This window comes from Neurospora tetrasperma, assembly GCF_000213175.1.
Source record: "Neurospora tetrasperma FGSC 2508 unplaced genomic scaffold NEUTE1scaffold_1, whole genome shotgun sequence".
Lineage (NCBI taxonomy): Eukaryota > Fungi > Ascomycota > Sordariomycetes > Sordariales > Sordariaceae > Neurospora > Neurospora tetrasperma.
In genome coordinates, this window is record NW_009799099.1 from 1,417,771 (window position 1) to 1,436,848 (window position 19,078).

A 19,078-nucleotide genomic window follows, 5' to 3' on the forward strand; every position below is an offset into this window, starting at 1 on the left:
CTATGGCACCATTTTCGGGTTCTCCGCCTGGCGCAGAGAGGATATTTTTGATGGAGAGAGATTTTTTTTGGGAGAGCGCAGCGATGTGGCCGTTTTTGTCAGTTCTGAAATGATGATGTGTTGCTTGCTTGCGAGGAGAGTCGGCGAAGGGGCAGGGTGAGGAGGGGTTGGGCGACCGAAGCGGCGCCGCGGCGACAGTGACACTGGCGAGCGGCTCCTCTTTACAAGAATAAAGGGATGTCTTGTCACCATTCGGGGACCCATCGGGGCCCCATCCGCGAAGAGCCGACTGCGGAGCCTCCGGCTCGCAGTCTTCCGGACCCCCTTTTGCGACGTGAACCGTTTGTTCTCGAGGTACACTACATTTACACGCCAACTGCCTGATGGCCCTGATGGGGAAAAAAAGACGTACCGATCGTCAATTTGTCCTACGTAAGACATCTTCGCACATATCCAGAAGGGGCTCCAGTTCAGCCATAGTCTAACTCCTTGATATTTCCGTTTGAAACCCGGATAGAATGAAATGGATTCAGTATGGAGGGCGTGAATGATCTTTCATTTTATCTCCCCAGTATCGTGACTGATCGTACGATCCAAGCTGTAGTATCCGCCGCATCGTTGACTCTCGAGTTCGCGCGGTTCGAGGCCAGTATGGAGTAGAATCAAAGAGGAAAAAGAACGCTTTTAGTGTAGAGAAGTCTCGTCAAGTACGGATGATGTGAGATGGATGGACCAAATGGATAGAAAGGAATAAAGTTGTGTAAACATTGGAGCGAAGAAACAGTGGATTCGAGATGAACGGCATAAACGACCCCTGACCCTTGTTAACAACGCCCTTCAGTGAGTGCAGTGCTGTTGTGGGCTCCGGCTCGTTGTGGCACAGTGCTGTGATGACGGGTCACCCATCATCACGACACGGTATGATGGCCAATGACACCACATGTCAGTCTTCATCTTTGGGTGCGAGAACGGACATGTCCAGATAGTTTTTACGAATCGGGCCTGGTGGTCATTCAGTCGATAATAAGCAAAAACACTAAAGCTGCAGCTGGCGTCAGACCTTGAAGTACTATAATGGGAACTCTCAGACTCTACGTAGTGCGGAAAGAAGATGTCTGCCAGTTGGGGAGAGATGCCAGCCCAGTCTTCGTCCTTCAAGCTGCAAGACTTGTATCACAATCAATTGCAGGTCACAAGACGACGAGTACCATGTTGTCATACCGCACCACCGGGCTCACCATCCGGTATTGTGCTCCCGATCAACAGATGAAAGTGCTTCCATGGAAGTTCCATGGAAGTTCCATTGATGTTCAGGAGCTCTGGAGTAAAAAGCTGGATTGGCCATCTTGAGGAGATTACCTTTGCGCCTCACCTTGAGCTCCCTGGCTTGCCCAGCTTCGCCTGGCACCAACATCACAACGTTGGTGGATGTGACAACCATCTCGCCTTTTCCGTGCCCATCCGTCATGAAAGGTTTCAGGACGGCTCGATCGGCCGCCGTTTTTTCCTCTCTCATTCACTTTGTGCGTATCAGGGCCATAGTACTCTATGTTGATACCGCTTTTCAGGGAGGCGGTAAGCTGGCAAAGCTGGGGTCTGGAGATGCACACGCCAGCTCATCTCGGTATAGCTAAACCCGGTCGACCGGTTCTCCAAAGACATTGCAATGATCAACATCCTTCTGCTTCCTACCCGCTTTTCTTTTGGCCTTCTAGAGGCTCCTGAGTCCTGGAGAAAGGCTGATAGCTGTATCCGACGGTGTGGTTCTGGGCCCCTCGTGTCGAGACCGAAGTGCACGCGTTTCTTGCATTGCAGAAGCTAGAGAATACACACAGATCAGATCCGTGATGCCCATGCGGTGTCGTCGGCCACATGGCCTTCGACCAGGGGGCGGACCAGCCATCTGGTGCGAGACTCCTCCGTACCCGGAGCGGAATAGTCTCAGACAGGGGACTTTGGGGCGCACAAACGGAAAGTATTCTTTTCCCCTTTTCAGCGATTAGTCTCCTGAATACCCATGGATGGGGAGACAAAAAGATGGCAAGTGAAGCGAAATGTGTGATTTAAAAGGACTCCAAACAGCTCTTGATGTAGGTAGACTCCCCATCACACATGTCGCTTCACTTGCCAACTAGATCACTGGCAGAAATGCGAGTTAGTGGAATGCTCCCCGTGATGAAACCCCCAACCGACAGAAGGATAGTGGTAGCGAAAGGCGCAATATGCAGGGGTTTGAGTTTCCCGTCCTGATTTACATCAAATCATGGCGTTGATCCATGTGTCCGCTCCGCTCTGCCCGGTTCTCCGTAGATTCATCGAAGGGAAATGGAAGGAAATGCTTTGTCCAAGTTGCATCGGAGCATTAACATGACATGTTATGTCCATGGACACGAACTTTGCTGACGGCATGCAGTGATCTCCCGTCCTTCCCTTGCTTCGCCTATGCTGGCACACTGATCGAAGGATGGACACAACGATGATGATGAAGAAGGTGATGGTGGACGTTGATTACGCAAACATTGAGATGGCCGAATCCTCGCCAGATGTCATCGCCGGTTCCCGGCTGGTCGTTGGTGGCCCTTTGTCATGTTCATGTCTTGGGGTCCAGGGGAAACCAGGCGAGGCCAGGCGAGCCATGAGCCATCCCGCAGGAGTGACTTGACCACATCTAGTTTACCGCAACGGATCCCCAGGTCATGGCACGGGATTATTGGGTGCCTACTTAGCGACCCTGGGTTTTTCCTCTCGAGGGCTTTGCAGTTTGCACTGTTCGCGGTACCTGAAGGTCCCGTATGGACACTAACACCCTTCTGTTGGCTTGGGTCGTACTGGAAGGTCTTGGAGGTCTGTGCATCCAATAGACACCCAGCTGGCCTCCCCTTTCCTTTCTCCTCTTGCATCACTAATGTTGTAGTCATGGTCACTGTCTCTCCACTGTTCGTATCCTCCATCTGAAACCGTATCGCTGAGATGTGGAAGGTTGTGTCTCTTGGTACTTGTTTTTGTAGACTGTCTCTTGAAGTACCTATCTTTGTATCTATTCCGCTCCTCTTTCACGATGAAGACGTCGGAGACCGGAGTTCTCATGTGGACTTTTTCAACCCAAACAGCAGAGAGCAACTCTGCAAGGCACTGAGAAAGCCCGAACGGCGGCAACTACTATGTATTGGGTGTTTGTGCCTCGGCTCACAATGTCGCTGGCCTTTGGATCACCATCCTCTCCGCAGATACTGCGCGGGACATGGTCCAGGCGAGGAGACAAAGAGTCCGAGCAACAAGCCAAGAGTGGATGCTGGCGATGCTCCCATCATGCTCCACTGGGATGACAATCTTGAGTGCAGGTAGAAGAGCTTCCGAAGTTTGCCGGTAACCGAAAGATCCATGGGCTATGAACAATGATGATGAAAGGCCATTGCGTTCAATATAAAACCCAGTCAATGATGGATGGTTTGCAGGACGCGAGGTTTATCAACATCAACAACTAACAATACCAAGTACCTACTTGCCTACCTTATCGTGTCTACCTTATAACCTGAAGTACTACATACCTCTATGCACAGGAAATCCAGGAACAGATGTGTGTGTGTGTGTGCGCGTTAGGCAAGTGCAGTGCAGCAACAGACCAGTAGTGGTGGGGTGAGCACCGAGCAGACACAGCAATGATTTTCCACAGCTGCCCGAGTGTCCGTCACTCTCCGTCACTCTCCACCGTAGTTCCGTGATGCTGTACCTGCAGTGTACAAGCCGACGATCGGTCCAGCCGGACCCCGGGCAATGCAGTGTCGGTGGTCGACCATCCAGAAGCAAGGTTCCCCTGGAACTCCTGGGTACAGGTCCCATTTCCACTCTTTTCTTCTTTTTCGAATTCTGCGCCGCCCTGCGCTAGACCTTGAGGAATCCCCATCCTTGGAGGATCACATCGGTCTTGGCGCAAATCGACCAAAGAAAATCGACGAACCTCGCAGCTGGAGACTCGCTGAATGGAGACTGGAGACGACGCATCTTTACCTGCAGTGCCCTGAGTGCACTAGTGTACATACCTAGTACACTAGGTAAGGTACTCTAGTACATACTGCGCAGTATATCGCCTGCCCCACACCCTCTGCTCCTCCTGCCTCCTCTACACTAAAACTCTCCCCAGGTGGATTTCTCCTCCTTCATTAATTTCGCTCCGCTGCCCTTTTCGCTTTCCTTCCATTCACTGTGTTTGTGGGCTTACCACATTTCCTAACGTATTTGTCTCGCTTGCTGCCCACGTCCTTCATGGCTGCACGTCCTAATACTTCCATATAGATCAGACGCCCCAAATAATCTTGGACCCTAATCCTCGCCTTGTGAGACAGCGAGAGGACCTACAAGTGGAAAGTTGGTTGTCGGGGCGCATACACCTGTCAGGTACAAACATACCTACCTAGGTACTTTGATCTCCAGTCTCGTTGGTCACAGCAGGCGAAACAGGGTTCCCGGCACTCTCTGTTTGTCGAAAAAAAAAACAAAAGAACATCAAGATCGACCGTCCCGCTTCTCCCCTCGGCCACCACTTCTAGCGACACCAGTCAAAGAAAAGAGGCACCGTTGTCACCATCTTCTTCCATCCGACGGCCTTTCTTTTTCTTCCATTTCGGCCTCACAATGCGCGCCGTTTAATACTTAATACCACCCGCTATTACTCAACGTCATCACGACTCAACACCCTTGATATCGACGACATAGGCTTCGACATCGACACTCGATTCGCTTCCGTGGTCCTCGTTCAATCCTCGATTCTAGTCGACACTTTTAGTTTCTATGGAGGGCATTCTGTGCGTGCCCCCCGATAGGGGCCCCATCATTGGGAGGGCGGTTTGGAAGGTGCGCACATATCTGGAGAATCTCAAGCCCGAGGAGCTTTGTGTGTCTGGACAAATTCTGATCGGTTAATAGCCTCGCTACGTCGTTCTGGGAAATGGGCTACGGGAACCGCAAATACAGTCTGGCCTGGGCCGATCACAGAGCAACCGAAGCTCTACGCCAGCCCGGATGCAGATCAAGGTGTCTCCGGATACCATGTATCTTTCCATCTACAAGTCCAAGGTAAGCTCCGGTGCCCTCTCGGTTCGCCTGTGTGGTAGCCCGAGGTTGGTCTATCAAACTGGTCAGCGTTTCTAACATCCACTCAACCGTGTAGGAGGATTGGGAGCCGGCATTGCAAGTCGCCGTGTCCTTGATAACCGACTGCCAGGTACAGATGCTGGCTCACCGCAAGCAAGGGCCCGTACTCCCAACGATGGTTGTCAATGTCGCCCCTGATCCCGCCGCCGAGAAGATGCGCAAACGTCGTTCGAGCAGGACCGCCGGTCTAACCACCGGGAAGGACTCGATTCCTTCGACACTGCTGTTTCGCGCAGGTGAGGATAGCCAATCGTACCCTTCGCTCCACGAATGGGCTCGCTTCATCCAACAGCTTATCCGCCCGAATGTCGTCCCAGAGGGGCAGGCCACCCAGCCCCCTTTGAGTCCCATCACTCCGGCCTCGCCAAGTTTTGTCAACCCGTTCTCACCCCGATCCGGCGATCAACAACATAGACCAAACAGCGGGAGCGCAAGCTCGCGACCCAGTTTTCACCCCATGAATTTTGCACCATTATTCACCAGCCGCGAGCGCCCTGTCACTCTAGTCGATACCCCGAGTCTACACTCCAAGCGCAGCGATGTGTCGTCGCAAACCAGCTCCATGAACCCAGGCTTGGGGCATCAGCATTATACGGCCATGTTCCCTGCCGATCTTCCATCACCGGCTACCACTATTGGTGAGTACCAGGGCGAGTTTATCGAGGGCTGGACTTCCGCTCAGGGGAGGTCTTCCGCACTGAGCTCACCCGTAAGAGGACGTGACAACAGCGTCGGTTCCCACTCACCAGCGCCGCTTCCCCATCAGATGCTCGACCCCACTTCACCCCCGGGCCCTCGGGAGACCATCCTGGATAGAGCCTTCCAAATGCGCTGCATTCCAGGATCGGAGCGCGATGTCCCAGGAGAAGAGAAACTTAGCTCGCTGGCTCGTTTCGATGCATTGATGCGAGAATTGGATGACAAGAGGAAGAAGCGCGAGGCGGATGAAGCTAGGAGCAGATCCGCCACACTTGCAACCTCAGATCCTGCAACAGAAAGACCTGGACTTAAAAGTGCATGGGACGTGGCCGAAGCCTCGAGCCCAGAGGAGGACATTGACGAAGAGGACGAGGATAGTGATTTGCCTGAGGTTGAGCGTGACTCGGAGGATGGCTTCATGATTCCATCCTCTACTCGAAGAGCACTGGAGTTCATCACGGGAAGGAACGAGCTGGCTTCGCCACAAAAGCAGTCCTCTCGCCAACCGATCCGGGTTCCGTTGATGTATAACGCAGACGCCTTGAACGCTTTGTCATCAGGTGGTGGCAGTTCCTCTCGACCACAGACCGGTTATTCTCACAGGTCTCGTCCATCCATTGGCGCAAGAACACAGTCACAACCTCAAATGACGGAGATGCTTGCTGCTTATGGAAGCCCACTAATGGGCGTTCTTGAAGGACACTCCGAGACGTCGTTTGAAGAAAGTAATATAGCTACCGCGATGAACTCGACTACGTCGACGCCGCTTCAACATAGCCACCGTCACTCGACGTCGAGTGGCAAGCGCCTGAGCTTCAGCGATTTCACCAAACGTCTCAGCAGCACAAGTAGCTTGCTCCTGGTCCAGACCAATAACAGCACCGGTAGCAGTCGTGGCAGCAGCAACAGTGAGGCCGACAGCACACAGGCTCAACCTCAACAGCGACCACCGTCACCGTTGCAGGGCGACAAGATGATCCCTCGGAGCGCTGGCTCGCCGCCGCAACGTTCGATCGACCGAGATGCTTCGGACAAGAGATGCGGCTGGCGCGGCAGCGTTGGGGTGTTTGGCGGTCCAGAGGGCGGTTTCCTTTAGAAGAGGGCTAAACGGCGCCCTTTTGTACCAAGCGCCACCTCGTCAACCGCTGCGATCTCGCTTGTGACAAGTAAGAAGGAGCGGAAGCTGTTTAAACCAAGTTCTTGGCTCGGACTGGCTCGTTGAGCTTTGCCCCCATTCTTGGACCTTCACCTACGTGCATCACTTGTTGCTGGAGTCTCTCATCACAGTCCGCCCAACTCTTATTTCACACACATGGCTCTATCAATTCTCTCCCATCGTCAATAGCTCGTCTTGGCATCTACAACAACTCGTATTTAACGACTTTTCACGATCGAGCGAAACTCAACATTACCATATCATATCTGCACAAACCGGAGTTGGGAGGGCCACACGGGCATCTGGCGTTAGACATCATCATCATCATCATTATGAGTAGCTTATCTTTTTCCTGCTTTCATGCTTTGGTTAATCCACATCACATACACTCTGAAGGCGTCCCCATTGGGAAGACATGACTTACGTCCTTTGGAAAGAAGAAGAGGAGAAAGAAACGAGGTGGGGGCAAATAAAGCCAAAGAAGTTGGGTACGGGAGTTTTGGGGAGGACGAAATGGGGGAAAAGTTAGAGGATGGCTCGTTGTAGGAGAGCAGGAGGGCTCATGTAATATGAGCAACTGGGCCAATATGCCGCAATGTATATATATTCACACGAACGACTACAAAATTGACATTACTGGACATACTTAGATTTTAAACTGTTTCTATGTGCCGTGGCGAAATTTGTGGCCTGACTTGTCGAGGCCACAGCCCGTCTGTTACCATTCATTGATGCCGCAACGAACACAAAATGGCACAAGCGACAACCAGATGGTGTTCCATGCGCTCCGACAGATACGCTACATAATCACTACTAGGGTCATTCTTTCTCTCAAACTCACATCGATAGAACTCGCCTGTTCTTTTCTTTTTTGAATTCAGCCGCAATAAACAGTCATCAGTTAGAGCTCATATAAATCAAAGAGATACCTAGGTTTAGCAAGAGAAATCCGCTGAGTTCGAGTCTCAGTCCAACTGCAAAAGTCGAGGCATCAGGTGTACTGTAGTGGTACATACTGTGGTAAAAGCCCCCCCACTTACCGCAGGGGTCAGGTGTTTAGTGGTCCCGCTCCCATCCCCGTGGGGCCCGGGGACCAAATGGATGACGGGCGGAGCTCCGAGCTTCAGTGTTCTTCCCTGAAGAAACAACACCTCACTTCAGCCTCAAAGCTGCAATCAACTGTTTTGTCTCACAACAAATGCCCAATATCGTTCGCTTGACTTTCTGGGAAAACAAGCATACCTCTAGTCTGTAAGCTGAACATACCGCAACATTTATGCCCACCAGAAATCGATTTCGAAGGTCTCCACCCTCCAGCGCCCTCGAAACGACAGGTAGGAAAAGGCAGCCCGCGTTGATACGGTACTTATTTCGAGCCGTTTGGTCGGATAGCTAGACATGACTGGGTGACGCTGCTCATTCACGGTAGTGTAAAGTACAAGGTATAGATACTTTCAATAATCATACCATCATATTACTCAAGCCTTGGTATATCAACTCCAGTCCTTAGTAACCTTTGCCATCGACTCTCTCGGAGTTTCGCCCACGCTCGTCTTGGATAGGTTGCTTTTAGCTCAGTCTACCCGACCGTCAGTCAAACAGTTGCTGCACAGCCGACCAGACCCAAGTCCCAAAAACTTCAAGTTGCTTGAGCCTTGGAGCAGAAGCCACCCAGTAGTCAATACTCAAATACCCCCGCCGACGCAGTAAGCAATTTTTTTCCATCCGACCGAACTTCCCGACTAGAAGCAGGTAGCTTGGACTCAACCTCGTCATCATCTACTTGTAAGTCATGGACGTGCTTGACTTCTTCCTGCTTCCAATGTTCGTTCTCTCTTTCACACCAGACCATCGAGATTGGATCCAGGGGCATCCATTGCCAAGCAACAATGCACATACGCAACTACCTAACGGCCACGACTGCACACGGTTCTCCCCGCGATCGGCGAGCTTCTCTTTTTACTTAGTGTTGTTAGTGCAGAACTAAGGTGGATGACGGTTGCTCTTTGCTGAACCCCTCTTCGGTGCAGGGCAGTGATCGATGCTTGTAGAGGTAATGACCACCAACAGACACCATTCACCTTCTTCGCACTGTCGCAGCGTCGTAGTGGGTAACTGAAGCCTCAGCTGTCTCCTCGGTCGCTGTTACATCCGCTAGATGCCGGCTCCGGCTGCCTACAAGTCCCCTACCTACCAAGCAACAACCTTATCTGAGCGGCAACCGGGAAGCCCACCTTACCTACCTGCCTAGCTTTACCTACGTCGATATCATATACATACCACCACCGGACAACAACTCAACCTGCATCCTCCTCCACGACCACCTTGTTGCTGTGCTGTCGCCTCCGCTCCCCAGTGTCAATGTTCATCTAACACGCGACCGCCAGCATTCCGTCTCGCTTCCATCCGACCGTCATCGCTTCTCACCATTCAACAACGCTGCGGGAACGGACATCGGTCCCGCGCCAGATACGATTTCACCGTGGCAGACCGAACCCCCAACCAGCAAGTTCCCATAGATCCCCCAAACTCCGACCAACACTCAAACACCCCGCAACCTCCGGCTTCCTCTTCCAGCACTGTCGAACTTGCCCCAATTTCCGCTCCACCCTTCCCAGCTGCTCCCCCGCAGCCACCGTCCGTGACGCCATCGGTTCCCACCAGTCTCCCACCGTTGTACGTCCCTCAAGGCCCACACGACCGCCCGTACGCCTACACTCCGTCCCAAGTCCTCGGCCGCCGCCGACTAAGTGATTTGGACGAAAACGGACAAGACGAATACCGTCCAGCTTCGATCGACGTCTCAGTCAACGCCACCTCTTCGGCAGCCGCTACTACGACCACTTATACGTCCCTGCGACCACTCAAGCGAAGACGCGGGATCATGTCGGCCGACATCGATGGCCAGAACTCGTCGAATGGAGTTGGGCAGTCGCTATCTAATGGATCTCGGGCAGAGATCACAATGGCGGTATCTAATGGAAACGGGACGCTCAAGGCAGCATCTGGGCCTCCAAATGGATCGGCTTGGGAGGTGAACCGCCCAAGGTTACCATCAGGGAATTACCACGGCCACAACCGGGAACAGTTTACACGTCTCCTGATACAGGCCATGACGGAGATGGGATACAACGACGCAGCAGACAAACTCAGTCAGGACAGCGGCTATCGACTTGAAAACCCTACGGTGGCTGCCTTTCGAGCGGCTGTCTTGGACGGTGACTGGGGAAAGGCGGAGGAGCTTCTTAACGATGCGCAGGTTGCTGGAATAGCAGATCCTGGTTTGAGGGATGGCCTGATACTTGCCGCAGGAGCGGATCGCAACATGATGAAGCTTTGGCTTAGACAGCAGAAGTACTTGGAGCTACTGGAAAGGCGCGAAACACCACGGGCTTTGGTGGTGCTGCGGACGGAGCTCACACCGTTGTGCGGGGACCAGCACCAGAAGCTGGAGTTCCTGTCAAGCCTGTTAATGTGTGCGAGTGCCGAGGACCTGAAGGATAAGGCCGGATGGGACGGTGCTCGCGGAGAAAGTCGGCACACCTTGCTCTCTGAGCTATCTAGTATGTTGAGGAGTGTCAACCTTTGGGTCTTCAAGCCTGCTAACACGTTTTGCCCAGAATTCGTTTCGCCTTCAGTTATGCTCCCTGAGCACAGGTTGGCGGCACTTCTTAGTCAGGCGCAAGAAATCCAAATTAGCAACTGCCTATATCACTCGACCCTCCAAACACCCTCTCTTTACAAGGACCACGTGTGCGATAGGAAGGCTTTTCCCACGATTGCCAAGTATAAGCTGGATGAACACAACGGCAATGAAGTGTGGCAAGTGAGGTTTTCACATGACGGGACACGCTTGGCAAGTTGCGGCATGGAGCGTCTTGTCGTCATCTACAGCGTACCTGAGTTCAAAGTGCTACACAAGTTAGACACGGGCGATGAGCAACACGACAACCGGGGTGTAGGTAATATCGCATGGAGCCCGGACGACAAGATGCTCGTCACTTGCGCAATGAATGCCAAAGTGTGGGATACCGAGGTAAGTGCAGGAAAAGACAGCCACGGCCATAAGTCTCTGTCTGTCCTGCATTCGCTAACAAGAGGTGATATTGTAGACTGGAGCGCTGCTCAGGACTATCGACCAATTCAACGAGCCAGTCAGTAGTTGCGCTTGGGCAAGCAACTACGTTCTTATCACCGGGTCCTTCGACAAGGACAGGTCAATCTGTTCCTGGAACTTCGGATCAGCCGACGTGTACAAGATCGTGTGGACGAAGGACCATCGCACGGAAGACCTGGCGCTGTCCCCCGATAGAAACTGGGTTGTTGCCCTGGACGACCAAAAGCGGTTTCATGTCTACAACTACCACACGCGCGAGCAGGTTTATTCACATGAGCTGAAGGATAGAGGAACATCACTCTGTATAAGCCAGGACTCGACGTCTTTGTTGGTAAATACACAGGTAGGAACAGCGATTTTGTATGATATTCTCACCAAGGATGTCATTCACCAGTACAATCAACACAAGGGTGGGGAATTCCTTATCAGAACTTACCTTGGTGGCGCGAATGAGGGTTTCATCCTGTCTGGGAGCGAGGGTAAGTGATTTGAGGAAGCTTGTTGACGACATTTGAAGAGCAAATGACGGGGCTAACAGGCACATTCACAGACGGGTCAATATATATCTACCACAGGTCCACGGGCGCCTTGGTAGCGCGGCTTAAGGGAGCCCATGCACCGCGTTGCAACTCTGTCACGTGGAACCCTTCAGATCCGCGCATGATTGCCAGCTGCGGAGATGATGGGTTGGTGAAGATGTAAGCTTGATAGCCCCTTTGGACCAGGACAGCCGTCAGTTTTGCTGACCATGTTGGACAGTTGGTACCCCGAATGGCCCGACTGGGATGAGAATATGGAACACAGCGGCGCAAACAATAACGGAAGCGTCCACGACACAGCAAGGCCGCGATAGAATAGGGAGTTGAGCTGGAACAGCGGACGTTTGTTCTTGCCGCTGACAGCACGTGTGCTCCATACATTTTCCAGGCTGAACATATATTGAGGAACGACGACCAGCCATGAAGTGTACGAAAGGTTAAGTCTGATGATTGTTGTGGAATGTCATGGAAGGATAAAGATAGTACACCACCAACCAGCGTTGTGTTTACATATTGGGCTCGCTTCAAAGCGATGATTGAGTAATCGATGGATGGACGGGCGGGCGCGAGAGCATTGCATTTTGTGTTTCCCTTTTTCCTTTTTGGCTTGGAAATGCTTTCTATACACAGTCAAGATGTTGTCTCACGCCTCAAAAAAGGTAGAACTGAACAAGTTACAGATCAATACAGCGTAGCATAGGATATCGGGGCGGATTGGCTGGGGTATGTAGTGATAACAGAGATAGTTTTCACACTTTACTTTTTCGCAGTGGGCTCAAGAGCAATTTAGCAACTCGTCGCTTTCAGAGATGCTGGTTCGTTTCAGCAGGTGCCTAGTTTACGGTCACACGCCTTGTCTTCTCAATGACTTTTCATCTTTATACCGCCCAATCCGTGAGACCATGACGCGGCCTCAATTAGGTAGAAGAATAAAGCCACTTTGGCAAGCAAGACGCCTTGAGACATACATAACCGGCCGCGTACGACGGCGAGGTTTCAGGATCGATTTCTATGTGTGGGACTTTGTGGATAATAACATGTAATTGCATTTGTCTGTAAAAACAAAGTGAGTCCAAAGTTCTGAAAGAAGTGTACATAGTGTAGAGTTCCTCGGCTGATTAGTTCTCAAAGACGTGGTTACAGCATCAGTCTCCACTTCCTCCCATCCGTGGCTTTTGTGTGCTGCGAGTGGCCTGCGAGCCTGCGACGCACGGTGACCTGACCCTGCCCCCTTCAGCGCCCCCTGCTTGTGCGTAGGTAGCCGGACGCTACGTCGTATGAACACGACCCGACTGCCTCGTCGCCTCAGCTTCGTACCAAAAAGATTCCCATCTCCCAGAACAACAACAACAACCAACGTCTAGTAATATCTTCCAGTTGCCAGTCCCAACAAGCCGGCTTGTTCTATACCCATCGTCCGTCTCTCGTCAGAGCGCCGCTTGCACGGACCGCGAGACCTCTGAGACGTTTGCGCCTGGCTGTTACGTATCGCCGCCTTAGACTATTCTAGACGTTACCTAGTTCAGGCTCCCGTCCTTATCTACCTACCGAAACCCAAGCGAAGCGGGAGGAGGCACCAGAATCCGCCGACACCGCCTGCCACCAACCACACGACATCCCTCAACTCCAAACAAACACATCACCATCGTCCACCTCTGCATAGCCAGCAATCATGACGGTAGACGTGAATACCGGGTCGCTCAGCACCCCCGGAGGTATCTCTGACCCCGGCCTCATCAAGTACGTCCACGTCCTGCGTCCACTCCTTCCAGTCTTGTGCCTATCGCATGTCGGGCATCATCGTCTTCGTCGTCTTCAGTTCGCTAACATGGTCGCCATCCGCACAGGCTCGTCAACAAGCTCCAGGATGTCTTCACCACCGTCGGCGTCAACAACCCCATCGATCTCCCCCAAATAGTAGTCGTCGGCAGTCAGTCCAGCGGAAAGAGTTCAGTACTAGAAAACATTGTTGGTCGCGACTTGTGCGCATCCCCCCTCCCCCGCCCCCTTTCCCCGCCCCTAGTCTTTCTTCGCTTTCCACACTAGTTTCCCCCCTCCCCAAAAATGCTAACGCGAGACCCTTGTTTTTTCTCTTCTCCAGTCTTCCTCGCGGCTCCGGTATTGTCACCCGTCGTCCCCTCGTCCTCCAGCTTATCAACCGGACAGCCACCCAGAACGGCTTCGGCAATGAGCTCGACGATAACACCGACAAGGCCGCCAACACGGACGAGTGGGGCGAGTTCCTTCACATTCCCGGTCAAAAGTTCTACGACTTCAACAAGATCCGCGATGAGATCAGCAGAGAGACCGAGGCCAAGGTCGGCCGCAATGCCGGCATCTCGCCCGCTCCCATCAACCTGAGAATCTACTCACCCAACGTTCTCAACCTCACCCTCGTCGATCTTCCCGGTCTGACAAGAGTGCCCGTTGGCGACCAGCCGCGCGATATCGAGAAGCAGATCAGGGACATGATCCTCAAGTATATCCAGAAGTCCAACGCCATCATCCTCGCCGTTACCGCTGCCAATGTGGATTTGGCCAACTCGGATGGCTTGAAGCTGGCTCGTGAGGTGGATCCCGAAGGTCAGCGCACCATCGGTGTGCTTACAAAGGTCGACTTGATGGACGAAGGTACCGATGTCGTTGATATTCTCGCCGGTCGCATCATTCCCCTCAGGCTAGGATACGTGCCCGTGGTGAACCGTGGCCAGAGGGATATCGACAACAAGAAGCCCATCAACGCTTCGCTCGAGGCCGAGAAGAACTTCTTTGAGAACCACAAGGCGTATCGTAATAAGAGCTCATACTGCGGCACGCCCTACCTTGCCCGGAAGCTCAACTTGATCCTGATGATGCACATCAAGCAGACCCTGCCCGACATCAAGGCTCGCATTTCCAGCTCGCTACAGAAGTATACCCAGGAGCTCGAGTCCCTGGGGCCTTCGATTCTCGGTAACAGCGCGAACATTGTCCTTAACATCATCACCGAGTTCACCAACGAATGGCGCACTGTTCTTGACGGTAAGAGCACCGAGCTCTCCAGCCAGGAGCTGTCGGGTGGCGCCAGAATCAGCTTCGTCTTCCACGAGCTGTACTCGAACGGTGTCAAGGCAGTGGATCCCTTCGATCAGGTCAAGGACTCTGATATTCGCGTTATCCTTTACAACTCCTCCGGTCCCTCGCCCGCTCTCTTCGTCGGAACCGCGGCCTTCGAGCTCATCGTCAAGCAGCAGATCAAGCGTCTTGAGGAGCCCAGTCTCAAATGCGCCTCGCTCGTGTACGACGAGCTTGTCCGAATCCTCACCACCGTGCTCAGCAAGCAACTATACAGGCGCTACCCCGGCCTCAAGGAGAAGATCCACCAAGTGGTCATCTCCTTCTTCAAGAAGGCCATGGAGCCCACCAACAAGCTGGTCAAGGACCTGGTCGCTATGGAGGCGTGCTACATCAACACGGGTCACCCCGACTTCCTCAACGGCCACAGGGCCATGGCCATCGTCAACGAGCGCCACAATGGTTCCAGGCCAGTTCAGGTCGACCCCAAGACGGGCAAGCCGATCCCGCAGAGCGCTACGCCCGCGCGAGCCGCTAGCCCCACCCTGGCCGGCAGCAACCTTGACGAGGGAGGGTCCAACGGTGGCTTCTTTGGTAGCTTCTTTGCCGCCAAGAACAAGAAGAAGGCGGCGGCCATGGAGCCGCCCCCGCCATCGCTGAAGGCCTCGGGTACTCTTTCTGAGCGCGAGAACATTGAGGTGGAGGTCATCAAGCTGCTCATCCAGTCGTACTACAACATTGTCAAGAGGACCATGATCGACATGGTTCCCAAGGCTATCATGTTGAACCTTGTTCAGTAAGTCTTTTACCTTTCCTTTTTGCCGCTACTACCTACATTTCTATAAGTGAAATACTAACACGAACGAAATCCAGACTCACAAAGGACGAAATGCAAAAGGAGCTCCTCGAGAACATGTACCGCGCCGACGAGCTCGACGACCTCCTCAAGGAGAGCGATTACACGGTCCGCAGGAGGAAGGAGTGCCAGCAGATGGTGGAGTCGCTGTCGAAGGCTAGCGAGATTGTTAGCCAGGTACAGTAGGGTTAGTACTACGTTCGAGAAGACGAAGAGAGTTGTTTATGAGACGAGATCAAGACATATTATTTTTGATGATGATGATGATGATGATGATGGGAGTGATTACTTAGAAAGAAAGGAAGAGGGCGATAGGGATGAAAGTCCTAGGGGATCATGGTGGTAATGATGAGTTGGTTGTGGGTGGGTGGGTGGGAATGAGGTTGGAGAATAAAGGAGTTGTTTGTGACATGACAGATTATTTAAGCAGCAGTTGATATACCAAAGCGATGAAAGAGAGAAGAAGATGATGATGGGGAAGAGAGTGTCATTTGGTGGCACGTTTTTGTGTCTAGCTGTACAGAAAATGTTTACGACTTGTGTCCATGAGAGCCGTTTGGGTCAAGTGAACGGAAGAGCTCCAATCCATATCTTGCACGGTGTTGATGGGCTTGACATGATCATTACACGGGGGGTAATTCAGTCACAAGGAATGACACTTCCTCTCGAAGAACCAACTCAAATGTGTAGGATTCCGAAACGTGGTTGCAACTCAACAGAAAGGAAGATGGTAACGAGGAGAGAAAAAAAGGTATTGTACATGTTGATGCATGCAACCTTTGAAAGTTCCACACAGAATGATCTGTCCATCAAGAAATAACATCAAAGAGACCCAACATCCGTTACAGTTTGGACTTGATAGCGACAGCGCTCCCATTCAACACATCAAACTCCTTGCCCTTCTTCCAACCAAGCCACCGCTCCACGACAGATTCGCCTCCCTTTCCAGGTTTCAAGGGAATGCCTACATACGCTTCCCCCTTGACGCCCGGCCCTTGCCCATGGCTAGCCTCCTTCGCATCGCTCCTCAGCGCCAAGCAGGGCGTCTCCCTAAGCGTAACCACGGGTCTCTGATCGCCCTCCAACCGCTCCCTCTCCCTTTCCATCTCGCCATACTCAAACACCGCCGTGCAGCACGCATCAGTCCCGTCAAAGATATCCTCCCACTCCCTCCTCGTTTTGGTCTTAAACTTGTGCTCCAACACCCTCCTCAACTCGGGCCAATTCTCCTTCTCCCCCCTCCTCTCCTCCCATCTTTGCCCCTCTAACCCCAACCCTTTAACCAACTCCTTGAAAAACTGCGGCTCCAATGCCCCGACAGCCATGTACTTCCCATCCGCAGTCTCGTACGTATCATAGTAAGGGCAGCCCGTATCCAGCAGGTTCTCCCCCCTCGGCGCGTTTCCCACGGCCGTTTTGAGCGCAAACCGGTTAAAAGTAGCCAAGTAACTCGCTCCGTCGACGATATTCGCCTCCACCACCTGTCCCTTGCCCGTCCTCTCCCTCGCGGCCAGCGCAAGCAGGATGCCCTGGAACAAAACCGCTCCACCGCCGGCAAAGTCTCCCAGAATGTTGATGGGCGGCGTCGGCTTCTCGCCCTTCCTCCCCAGCAGACTCAACACCCCGCTCACAGCCAGGTAATTGATATCGTGCCCGGCCATGGTGGCGAACCGGCCGTCTCGCCGGAAGCCCGTCAGGCGGGCGTAGATCAGGCGGGGGTTGCATTCGTCGCTGCACAAGACAGAGGGACCCAGCCCGAGCTTCTCCAGGACGCCGGGGCGGTAAGGATCGATGAGGACGTCCGATACGGCGGCGAGGGATTTGACGAGGGCGATTCCGGAGGGGGACTTGAGGTCGACCACCAAGGAGGATTTGTGACGGGTTAGTTGGTCGGGAACTTGGCGGGCGACGGGGCCGGAGACGGCGCGGTCGATGCGCAGGACGGAGGCGCCAGCGTCAGCGAGGAGGAGCCCGGCAAAGGGACCTGTTCCCAAGCGGGGAATTAGTTTTGTGACTTTTTTTTTTCTTTTTTTTTTTTTTTCAAGTGAAAGTGAAGTGTAAGTGAAGTGTAAGTGAGACCTCAAGATTGGCCGGGTTTCGGCCGAAAGCCTCTGTGTGTGTAAGTCGGAGGAAAGTGAGAAGATGGAGGGCTGACCTGGAGCTAGACCGGCAAACTCCAGGACCTTGAGGCCGGTAAGAGGCGGTTGGCCAACCATATTGATTTGTTTCCTGGTCCTTCCAATCTTTGAATGTTCTCGAAGGCACCCCTCGAATAACTTCGGCCAGTAATCGTGCCTTGGGAATACGAAACGGTTACACGGCAACGGACCGATCCACGCACAAACACTCTATCCACCCAGCCGGTTCAAGTTTCCAATTCCCCGATTATTATTCTGTTTGCGAATGGCGCGGGTCGGTTGGAAAAAGAGACACCCAGTAAATGGCGAAGGAGCTCAGGGGTCAATGTGACCGATGGTAGTATCTGCAGCAGCAGCAGCAGCAGCAGCAACAGCAAGGTCGACTAGAAAGGATGAAACGAGAAGGGGAGAAAGAGGTATCCGACCACTTATGAGACCGGTATTCGGGACTTTGGCGTATGGGGAACTCGGATCATGCTACGTTGGAGGTGTGGGGTAATAGGATGATCGGGGATGGAGATGGTGCAGTATTGTTTTGACTCTTTCTGGTTTGTTTTTGACTGTTTGCAAGACCATGCAATTGGGATATCCGACAAAGACACTAAGTGTGATTTTTTCAGTTCCCGCTGAGAGTCCTCATAAGGTTACGGCTCTTCAGGGCTATTCGACAGCTAAGACTATCGTGCTATGCGATAAACATCATCAGATATCCTTTCTTGTTTCTGAATCCAGAGATCTCACTCATCTTGGAACCTTGAGCACAAGAGCTGAACAGCAATCGAAACTCGAAAACGACCATATGACAAAGTGGATTTGGGAGCAACATTATCGCAGTGACACGAATGCGGTGAGGTGACTGACTACTGAAGCTCCGTCCCTTCTCCTGCTCACGTTGCCCCAGGCCTGTGAGGGAGGGGTGTGTGAGGGTGTGCTGTCACCAATTTGCACCGTGAACGCACTCCCGTTTAGCGGCTGATCGCGGCCCGCCCTGTGGGGGAACTGGGGAGCTTGGCAAGTGGAGAGAGAAGGGCTTGGTATGCGGGGTAAAGACAAGAGGAGGAGATGGACTCTCAACTTTTGTACCTGAAGCGCCAAAGTGACAAATCCCGAGGCATTGGATGACAGGAGCAGATCTGGGAAAGCCATGTTGCAGCAGTCGAAGATGCGATTGGTACCAAGTAAGCAACACATGATGCAAGAGCTTCAGTACATGGCAGTACCGAACCCACGATGTCAATACAACATACGCAAGACAGCCTCGACAAGCGACAATACATGGCAGGTTGATTATTGACTCTTGACACCAGAAGATCTAACAAACAATCAGCATGAAATACCATGTACCGGGAAGGTCATGGGAAGTGTATC

The 19,078-nt window shown here is 52.7% G+C and overlaps 6 protein-coding genes across 6 annotated transcripts; 4 read left to right on the top strand and 2 right to left on the bottom strand.

Moving 5' to 3' along the window:
* On the bottom strand, positions 1-441 carry NEUTE1DRAFT_97620 (uncharacterized protein; the record flags this gene model as incomplete). The annotated part of the gene is made up of 1 exon (XM_009849434.1): positions 1-441. One exon carries the CDS (start codon positions 439-441, stop codon positions 1-3), a length of 441 nt encoding a protein of 146 aa, XP_009847736.1.
* Positions 442-4,788: 4,347 nt separating this feature from the next.
* On the top strand, positions 4,789-7,200 carry NEUTE1DRAFT_56855 (uncharacterized protein; the record flags this gene model as incomplete). The annotated part of the gene is made up of 3 exons (XM_009848951.1): positions 4,789-4,851; positions 4,924-5,073; positions 5,222-7,200. The coding sequence occupies 3 exons, from the start codon at positions 4,789-4,791 to the stop codon at positions 6,944-6,946; spliced, it is 1,938 nt and encodes a 645-aa protein (XP_009847253.1).
* A 1,598-nt stretch (positions 7,201-8,798) lies between these two features.
* Positions 8,799-12,415, top strand: NEUTE1DRAFT_119628 (uncharacterized protein; the record flags this gene model as incomplete). The annotated part of the gene is made up of 7 exons (XM_009849435.1): positions 8,799-8,935; positions 9,037-9,113; positions 9,394-10,569; positions 10,627-11,042; positions 11,119-11,602; positions 11,662-11,821; positions 11,883-12,415. 7 exons carry the CDS (start codon positions 8,799-8,801, stop codon positions 11,974-11,976), a joined length of 2,544 nt encoding a protein of 847 aa, XP_009847737.1.
* Positions 12,416-13,334: 919 nt separating this feature from the next.
* Positions 13,335-16,120, top strand: NEUTE1DRAFT_56861 (vacuolar sorting protein 1; the record flags this gene model as incomplete). The annotated part of the gene is made up of 5 exons (XM_009848952.1): positions 13,335-13,402; positions 13,510-13,644; positions 13,764-15,512; positions 15,590-15,797; positions 15,979-16,120. The coding sequence occupies 4 exons, from the start codon at positions 13,335-13,337 to the stop codon at positions 15,756-15,758; spliced, it is 2,121 nt and encodes a 706-aa protein (XP_009847254.1).
* Positions 16,121-16,307: 187 nt separating this feature from the next.
* On the bottom strand, positions 16,308-17,788 carry NEUTE1DRAFT_119631 (uncharacterized protein; the record flags this gene model as incomplete). The annotated part of the gene is made up of 2 exons (XM_009849436.1): positions 16,308-17,556; positions 17,728-17,788. The coding sequence occupies 2 exons, from the start codon at positions 17,786-17,788 to the stop codon at positions 16,415-16,417; spliced, it is 1,203 nt and encodes a 400-aa protein (XP_009847738.1).
* A 244-nt stretch (positions 17,789-18,032) lies between these two features.
* On the top strand, positions 18,033-18,272 carry NEUTE1DRAFT_115736 (uncharacterized protein; the record flags this gene model as incomplete). Its single annotated transcript, XM_009849437.1, has 1 exon — positions 18,033-18,272. The coding sequence occupies one exon, from the start codon at positions 18,045-18,047 to the stop codon at positions 18,207-18,209; it is 165 nt and encodes a 54-aa protein (XP_009847739.1).
* Positions 18,273-19,078: the final 806 nt, after the last annotated feature.